Source organism: Melanostigma gelatinosum (genome assembly GCF_949748355.1).
Source record: "Melanostigma gelatinosum genome assembly, chromosome: 10".
NCBI classification, from domain to species: domain Eukaryota; kingdom Metazoa; phylum Chordata; class Actinopteri; order Perciformes; family Zoarcidae; genus Melanostigma; species Melanostigma gelatinosum.
In genome coordinates this window covers 22,267,339-22,277,141 of record NC_136643.1, presented here as the reverse complement: position 1 = coordinate 22,277,141, position 9,803 = coordinate 22,267,339, and the positions used below count along the sequence as shown (strand labels likewise).

General features: G+C 42.0%; 1 protein-coding gene across 1 annotated transcript; it reads left to right on the top strand.

The window, feature by feature from the left end:
• Positions 1-1,073: 1,073 nt before the first annotated feature.
• Positions 1,074-1,991, top strand: LOC306783641 (olfactory receptor 13C2-like; the record flags this gene model as incomplete). Its single annotated transcript, XM_079277355.1, has 1 exon — positions 1,074-1,991. The coding sequence occupies one exon, from the start codon at positions 1,074-1,076 to the stop codon at positions 1,989-1,991; it is 918 nt and encodes a 305-aa protein (XP_079133481.1).
• Positions 1,992-9,803: the final 7,812 nt, after the last annotated feature.

Genomic DNA, 9,803 nt, shown 5'->3' with positions numbered 1-9,803 from the left:
TTGTCTCCCTCTCTCTTCGGCTTATACTCTAATCAGCTGATAATTGGCATTCACTCTTGAGCTCAACAACCAGATTCTGCCACGATCTCCATGAGCCAATCACATCGTTGCTGTCAAATTTTAAAACTGCTCTCCTCTCTGCTGCTGTCAGTTGTCATTTCATCATCATCATCATTTCTTCATCCCATCGATGGATCATCAGCAGTTCCCTTCACCACCACCAGGGTCTAGACTTTAGGAATATTAGTGTTCACAGCATCATTACCCCCTTTAATATACTACGTCACTGTGGAGTATAATCTCTTCACTATTCATCTCACCATGCATGTGTAATTAATCATTTTTGACTTTAAGTGAATTCTCTCCTGATTGAAATAGTTTTAGTCTTACTAGTGCAGTGCACTTTCAAAACATGTCTGTTCAGAATGAGCTGAATGCTTGGCCTGTGGTGTTGCTGCTTTCAGCTTTCTCAAAACAACTGAACACTGTGCTTCCTTGAGTCCAGAGAAATATGTCTGCCATGACATACTTGTGACACACACCAAAGACACGGCTACCCACGGTCTAAAACAAGTGAAATTGGCCTACGGTGTGGTTCACTGGTACAAAACACCAGGGAAAAACTTTACCGTTTTGCAGCAACCTGAGCTTGGGACACACAACAAAATAGGCCCCAAACTGCTTTAGGTTTATTATGATGTTTAGATATACTGCTTGATAGAACATCAACTACAAACGCCACAAGTGCTCCAACAAAACAATAAATGCACAAGCACATACAGCTTGAATGTTGTTGTGAATAGATGATGCCATAAAAAACATCTATGACTTCATGTCTCTAGAATCAAGTTGTTCACCGAGCTCATTCTTTGGAGAGTTGAATGAGATCCATGGAGGGAGAAATAGTCTGATAAAGACATCCCACCGACTCACACAGATCCCTTTCCAGTTCCTGTGTTTGCTGGATCACACCAGAGCATATCAAGGTCAGGTACTGAAGACTGAATAAGACAATCTAGTGCTGGTTCCATGAGCTTTATTGTTTTGTTATCATCTCTTTTGATATATCAATGATGGATAATAGATTAAATGTGACATATATAACTTTTGATGGGCATGTGGAAGTGCACAGATATAGATATCTTTATTTTGTGATCATGTTTACGATGTATATTTTAATAATTAGCAGTAATTTCACTGTTGTGAGCATCATAGTGATTCACAAATCCCTACATGAGCCAATGTACATTTTCATTGCAGCTTTGTTAATCAACTCTGTTCTTTTCAGCACTGTTATCTACCCAAAGCTTTTGATTGACTTTTTATCAGAGAAACAGATCATATCTTATTCAGCCTGTCTCTTCCAGTGGTTTAGTTTTTACTCTCTAGCAGCTTCAGAGTTCTTCCTGTTGTCGGTCATGGCCTATGATAGATATGTGTCTATATGTAACCCTCTGCAATATTCAACCATCATGAGAAAAACAACTGTTAATATGTTCCTGATTTTTGCTTGGGTTCTGCCTGTTTGTGAGGTTTCAGTACCAATGTTACTGAGTGCTAAAAAAGAAATCTGTAAGTTTCATTTGAAAGGAATACATTGCAACAGCACAGTTCCCAAACTTCACTGTGTGAGTTCAAGACTGCTTCATATTTATGGCATGGTTGCTTTAGCGAGTGCTGTACTTTTCCCTGTGCTCTTCATACTTTTTACATACACCAGGATACTTGTAATATCCTATCGATGTAGAGGAGTCAGGACAAAAGCTGCACAGACCTGTTTACCCCATCTGCTGGTTCTAATCAACTTTTCCTGTTTTATTGCATATGATGTACTCATTCCTCGACTGGAAGTTGATTTTCCCAAAATTGTACGTTTGATAATGGCTTTACAAATAATAACATACCATCCTCTTTTTAATCCAATTATTTATGGACTAAAAATGAGAGGAATTTATGAACACCTGAAGAGGCTCTTCTGTAAAAGGGTCTAATGTATTCACACTGATAACTGTTGTCCAGTCATCGTTTTGTGTCATAATAATGGAAAGATTTGATTACTTTGAAGATTTGAAGACATGTTTCTAATATAGTAATGCACTTCAACAATGTAATGATAAGTACTGAGCAATTCACTGCAGTTTTAAAAACAAAACAAAAGGTAATGGTGAAGTCTAACAGATAACCACAACTTAATCATACATTTTACAGTTTGATTGTAGTTACCGTTGATGACATGACTGTTGTCTTCAAGTGTATTGCTGAAGTTTATAATAGCCCTCAAATAAGCATAAGATCAGATGAGATACGCCTTTATCAATCCATGGAGGGCAATCTAGTGTTTTAGCAGCACAATACAGAAAGAAATACAGATAAGAGAAGTAAAAATAAATATTATAATATAGTACGTGGTGGAGTGAGTTGTGATCGGGCAGTGGTTGTTATGTTACGGAGGAGGGTGGGGGTTGTGATGAAATGAATGCATGTAAATATTTTAAATGATCAACCTTGAAAGCAAGAGTATGTTTCTGATTCGGCAGTGCATGTAACTAAAATTGTAGTTTTGTGCCCTGAGAGACGTGTTTGTTTTTAATTTGATGGTAAAAATAAACGACTAAACCCACTGTTTCTGTCAAGTTATTACTTCATCATTATTACTCCATCTTGAGTAAATAATCTCATTCATAAAAAAGTCCAATTGTCATATGTAGGCTCGACTCAAATACTGTCAAATTTTAATAATGTTAAAAAGTACTGCTGAAAATATGTTTCGTATTATATTTGACTGTTTATAATCTGTAGTTGTCAGCTGGAATATTTTTGAAAAAGCCCTATCATGTACACACCATCATGATATCAAAGTCTTTACTTGTGGGTTATTTCATCCATTGTAAAATACAAAAATAATCATATAACATTGACTACACATTGATGTTTCTATGTGGTGAATTTTTCAAGAGGATGGTAAACAGAGTGGATTCAAGCTGATACTTTCAGTTTTTTAAACCCTCTTCTAATGTTTATGACTGTGTAGTAGTAAAACAGACAACTCTCCTAAAATACTATGCCTAGACACATGACTATGCAGACATGATGATTAATTTACAGTTTAATTACCTCCATTATAAAAAAAAGCTGTGATCAAAACTACATGGATGATGCACTGAGTGGGGGCCAGCTCCCTGAACTGGTGGAGAAGTCCTGAGGGAAAGATGAGAACAAGATCGGAAGAAAAGAGTCTCTAATTACAAAGTCTGATCCCATCTCCTCTAAACAGACATTCATCCAACCTGTATCCATCAGTATGTGGACTCTGGAGCATCCCTTCACAGGAAAACTCATAGTGAAGTTAGGGCTCAATCAATTAGAGATATATTTTAGAAAAGTTGCAGTTTTGTTTTCATCAAGCTGAGATTCCTCTGTACATGCACTGCTTTACTGTCACCACCCGGTGCCAGCCAACACCAGGACAATAACTGATGAATTAAACTTGTTCAGTCAGTGTTCTTGCAGCATGCACAGTGTGTGTTTGAATCATCTTCAATTCAAATACGGAAAGTCTATAAAACGTTGCATACGTCATTTTCTCTTACATGCAAAATACAGAAATAAAAAGTGTGAAGCTGCTTCCATAGTGTTTTAAGTGTTTCCAGAACATCTGAGTTTCTGGGCTTAGTCGTTACTCGGGATGCCCTCGAAAAAAAAAGGGAACCGGTTCTAGATTTGTAAAACCCGGAGTATTGATAATGTCTGGAGTTAACGGTTCTACTATCAACACATTAAAAGTTAGGGAGTGAGATCTCCAGAAAATAGCAGCATCACAAACCTCCTCTCTCTGTCTCTGTGTCTTTGCACGAGGGCCAGAGTCGTGCTTTACTCTGACACACTCACACCGACTCCGCTCAGTACAGCGTGAGACACACATCATGGCAGAGACAACAAAAAGATTGGAAGTGTGGCTACATTTTACTGGAGTAGATGCTGATATCTCTGTCAAAAAAGCAAAAATAAACCCCCAATTAATTAAGGGAGTTAATTCCAACAATTTGGCGAACAAGCACATAAATCTGCAGAAATGCAGTTTTCTGCTGTTTGGCGAGCAGCCGTCCATCCTCGTCCACTGCAGGTAACGTTAGCAATGCCACGTGGAGTTTGCCAATATCAATTGGCTCATACATGGAAGCTAATTGTTGCAAATTTATGTTCAAGACTTTGGAGCTTTTTGTTTTGCTGCTCACTTAAGACTATTTTTATTCATACAAGAATAATGAAACGATGTTGAGTGTTATATTAATTAATTGTCTTTTTTTCTCACAAAACAATCAAAGAAGAACCAATGAGGAACCTAAAACCGATAAGCAGCATCAAGTATATATGAGTACTATCGTATATGTTACTAGTATAGTAACATTTGATTTGGCGTTATTTGATCAGCTCTGTTGTCCTCGTTCTTATGTCTATTTCTGTGTCAGTACATTGACAGCAAGTCAGAAACCCGAGTCAAATTCTTTATCTGTGGACACATACTTGGCAAATAAAGCTGATTCTGATTCTGATGAAGGCTTGGACAGGCTGGAGTATTTACAGGACCTGGTTTCAAATCAGCCAAAAGATCTCTAGCATCCTTTCTGGCTTCAAAGGCAATGAGAAAAGTAAGCAGTCATACCTGGAAAACAAGTAAAGAGGCAGGCAGGGAAGTAGAGGAGCGCATGTGGGTTTGGTAGTCAGGAGACTGGGTCTGGTGGGAAAACACTGAAGACTACTCCTGGTGAGACTGGGAATGGCAGCATCTGAAATGAGAGGTGAGTTACTTACAAGGCAGTTAGAAATGTAAACTGAAGGAAACAAAAAGTTAAAAGCTGGCAGATGCTATGACACCCACATTCACTTGTATTCAGGTCTCGGCAAGAAAAGCAGAATCAAACAATACAACTCTCATGACTGATTTCATCAAGTACTTAAATCAGTAGCACTAACTTATCCAGGGTTTTGTTTGTTTTTAATATTACGTTTTGTTAAATATTGAAATCAAAACACATATGTGTGGCTTATGTCCTGTCGTGGTGAGGAAGACTCTTCTTATAATCTCATTGATTCACAAATCTCCCCGTCTCCCTCTCGCTCCGGTTTATACTCTAAGCAGCAGATTATTGGCGTTCACTCTTTTTATTTATTTATTTTTTCAATACATTTTTCATTGAAAGACACGAGACAATATTAAGACACAGCCGTAACAACAAGAGGATGACAAGAACAGTGGGATAAAGGCCAGCAAATGTCATGTAGTCAGTGTGTGTGTGTATGTGTGTGTGTGTGTGTGTGTGTGAGAATGTCCATGAGCCTTTTGAGATGGAGGGAAAAATATATAAAAATAATAATAATAATAAAAAAAAGAAAACTAAAAAAAACACACCAAACCAAAAAAATAATAATAATAATAATGAAAAAATGAAAAACAGGTATGTGTGCATATGGATGTTCATGTATGCATGTACGTGGGTTTCAATTGGTTGTCCGGCAAGAAAAACAAAACAGAAATCAATAATAGTAAAAAATACACAAAAAAAAAATATATATATTTATACACCGGTATATTTACTATACATATTTCAATATTAATAGAATGGGTGGTGTCACGTTTGCAGAAACATCGTGAGGGATGACCAGGTGGAATGGTGTTCTGTTGTATTGTATATGATGGATGAGGTTAGATTTTCCATTGAAATATATTCTATCATTAAGTTTCTCCAGTGTGCGATGTGCGTATTATTCCTCGATTTCCAGTTCATGAGGATAGTTTTCTTGGCGATAGTTAGGGCCACAAGGAGTAATTTGCGGTTTGGTTTCCTCAGATGTATTGCTGAGATGTCTCCTAGTAAGCACAGTGAAGGGGATAAAGGGACGAGGCAGCCCAGGAAGACAGACAGTGACTCAGTTATTTCTTCCCAAAATTGATTAACTGGTGTGCAGTGCCAGGTGGGGTGAACATAGCTCCCATAATCTTATTTTCTTATTGCACAGCTACTGTCTTCCTCAGTTGCTCTGCTTCCAGTTGTTAGATCCTGGGGTACTTCTGGCCCGATACGGGGCTACTTACTGACTCAGCTCTCTATTAAAAGATTGTCGAGCTGGTGTTCTTGCGAGGGAACTCGCCTGGCTCTTCTAACTGCCGTTACTCCCGACGTCTACCCTGCTTCCTCCGGTCTGAGTGCACTCGGTCGAGGGGCCACCCTGACCCCGGGCGCTCCTACCGGTCGCGTCGGTTATGGCAGCTTCCCTCTTATGGATCCGTGCTCTTGGTAAATGCCAGGTTAGGTTTTAACGGCTAGGATTACTTCTTTCTAAAACCGTAAGGGGTTGTTAAGTGGATTCGGTCTCTAGGATAACCTTTCAGAACTCAGTTGTTAGACATACAATGGCTTTAACTTTTTACTGCCACGAGGAACTTTTTACTACTTGAGCAAATGAATGCACTTGAGAAATTTACTTTAAATGCAGATTAGATATTTATTGCAGGTTATATTTAGTTAGTTTGCAAGGGTTAAGCTACAGCTCACATAAAATGTTACTACACTTGATTCGTTACTTAAATTTTCTTCTTCGATTATACTCATTAGTTTTAGATGCCGAGACGGCTCGGTTGGAGCTGGATGTCCAATGGTGCGATGAAAAGGTTCTTTTGGAGTTGTTAGGAGCGAAGGTCCGGCCGGACCCTCGGTCCTCCTGCTCTCGCAGCGAAGTTCGGCCAACAGTCCACAAAACTCAGTACAAAGTCTTTCTAGGGCTGCTGCGTCTTCTCCGTTGTCCAGTTGGTAAAGGCGAGCAGGGGGGAGAGGTGATTCTCCGTCTTTCAATTTTTGTCCACGAACGGCGGTCTTCTTTCTGTGAACAGAGACGAAGTCCTGGGACGCCTGCTGTCGAACGAGGTCCAGTGTTTCTCCATGGATGGCTCGGTCGGCGTCCCATCGTGAATTCCCGTCTTGCTGTTTGCAAGTTACTTCTTTTATAACACTTTTGGGCTGCCTCTCGCGTCTCTCCCCCCTCCTGTTCAATACATGATCTCATCCCCCCACCCTCTGGAAAGGGTGTTGGGTTCGAACATGTCCGGACATGTCCAGGCTTCATCCTGTATCATGCCTCTATGACTCATCTCTTGCGACAGTCTTTTCCTATTTTCTGCCAAGTCATCCTGACAAAACACTTTTATCGCAGCTCCGGTTACACAGGACATTTGTTAAACACTTATTACAATTGTTAAATCACTCTACTTAGTACACATTTGCTTATAAAATGATTATTGATCTCATCCTTCATCATTATTGTGCTTTGTGTCTTTTCTTCTCAACCATCATTATTTCCCCATCCCTTGAAGCAAACACCCTGCTTACTTCCTCTTTCTCCGTACTTTCTACACTCAGACTGCACTATACTCAGATACACTTATTATTATTATCAGGTTTACATTTGTTAAATCACTCTATGTATTAAACATTTGTTATGTAACGATCATACACTTTATCTTTCGATTACACTTTAACTATTGATTTCTGAGTATATGCTTTTTATATCCTGACCTTCTCCTGATCGTGTATGCATGTTTTGGAGGCAGCTCTGTGGGCTCAACTCTTCTTGACATCCCCTTCATGAGGTCACAGGCTGCCTCGCCTTAGCTAGTAGGAATCTCACAGGAAGGTTTCGTCGGCCGGGGCAGTGATGACGAGCACGTCGTCCTCTGGTGAAGACGGTCCTGATGCCTGCTCCCAGCTGTCGATCACCACTAGGTGATCAAGGTTAACCTTGTTAACTTCTCCATACGGCATGTACTGCATATGCATGCATCCATAACCTTCACCGGTTTATGGCGCATGCGGTTAAACTCTTTTCTTTTTCCTGTGACCCGGAGTGGTTTCTGGTCTCCGGGTCCCTGCCATGCAACGGCTAGGGTGGTCGGCAGCAGGCAGACCACACAGTCATTCTTAATTTCTCTCCATTGCAACACTTCTTTTTTCTCCGGAGAGAAATCACTTCTTGCATAACCCAACTTCCTCAGGGCTCTTCCTGCCCAGAGCCCCGTAGTACTCCTTCTCATGGTAACCACCCCTTTGACATTGGCCACTCTGACGTAGGGTGGTAAATCTTGTATGTTGGTGGCCATTCTTGAGTTCCTGGTTTTCTCCTAATGCAGAACTGGCTTCAGCTGCCGGGTCCTGGGTTGATGTCGCTGGCACGTCCTGCTGAGTCGTCGTCTGTGGGCTGCCTTCGTCGCCATCGGGTCCTCGCTGCCGTCCGGTGGCGATTCCTTCATCAGGGCCGCTGGCTCGTCCCGCTGGGTCGCCTCCGTCTGCCGGCCGGTCCCTGGAACATCTGGTCCGTTCTGCTGCACTTGCATCTTGGACTTTGTCTTTGTCTTTGTTGTCTCGAGTCGCCTTCCTCCCAAAGCCTCTCATCGCGCGTTGAGGAAGGGATGGGATCAGGCTCTGGCCCCTCTACAGGTCGGGCGAGTCTGGTCGATGCTCCCCGTCGCCTGCGGCTTCTCCTGTGCTGGCTTGTAAATACCACACACAGCTTCGATTCGTGGATGTCTCGCAATCAGACTTCTTCGAGGCTTGGGCAGCTTTACTTTCTACCCAACGCCTCACCTCAGGTCTTTTCGTACACGAACGACGCCTCTCTCGGCTGCCGGGGTTCTTCTTTTGGACTCAACGTACTCCTTTTCCGCCGAGCCCCACGTTGGGCGCCACGTGTTAGATCCTGGGGTACTTCTGGCCCGATACGGGGCTACTTACTGACTCAGCTCTCTATTAAAAGATTGTCGAGCTGGTGTTCTTGCGAGGGAACTCGCCTGGCTCTTCTAACTGCCGTTACTCCCGACATCTACCCTGCTTCCTCCGGTCTGAGTGCACTCGGTCGAGGGGCCACCCTGACCCCGGGCGCTCCTACCGGTCGCGTCGGTTATGGCAGCTTCCCTCTTATGGATCCGTGCTCTTGGTAAATGCCAGGTTAGGTTTTAACGGCTAGGATTACTTCTTTCTAAAACCGTAAGGGGTTGTTAAGTGGATTCGGTCTCTAGGATAACCTTTCAGAACTCAGTTGTTAGACATACAATGGCTTTAACTTTTTACTGCCACGAGGAACTTTTTACTACTTGAGCAAATGAATGCACTTGAGAAATTTACTTTAAATGCAGATTAGATATTTATTGCAGGTTATATTTAGTTAGTTTGCAAGGGTTAAGCTACAGCTCACATAAAATGTTACTACACTTGATTCGTTACTTTAATTTTCTTCTTCGATTATACTCATTAGATTTAGATGCCGAGACGGCTCGGTTGGAGCTGGATGTCCAATGGTGCGATGAAGAGGTTCTTTTGGAGTTGTTAGGAGCGAAGGTCCGGCCGGACCCTCGGTCCTCCTGCTCTCGCAGCGAAGTTCGGCCAACAGTCCACAAAACTCAGTACAAAGTCTTTCTAGGGCTGCTGCGTCTTCTCTGTTGTCCAGTTGGTAAAGGCGAGCAGGGGGGAGAGGTGATTCTCCGTCTTTCAATTTTTGTCCACGAACGGCGGTCTTCTTTCCGTGAACAGAGACGAAGTCCTGGGACGCCTGCTGTCGAACGAGGTCCAGTGTTTCTCCATGGATGGCTCGGTCGGCGTCCCATCGTGAATTCCCGTCTTGCTGTTTGCAAGTTACTTCTTTTATAACACTTTTGGGCTGCCTCTCGCGTCTCTCCCCCCTCCTGTTCAATACATGATCTCATCCCCCCACCCTCTGGAAAGGGTGTTGGGTTCGAACATGTCCGGACATGTCCA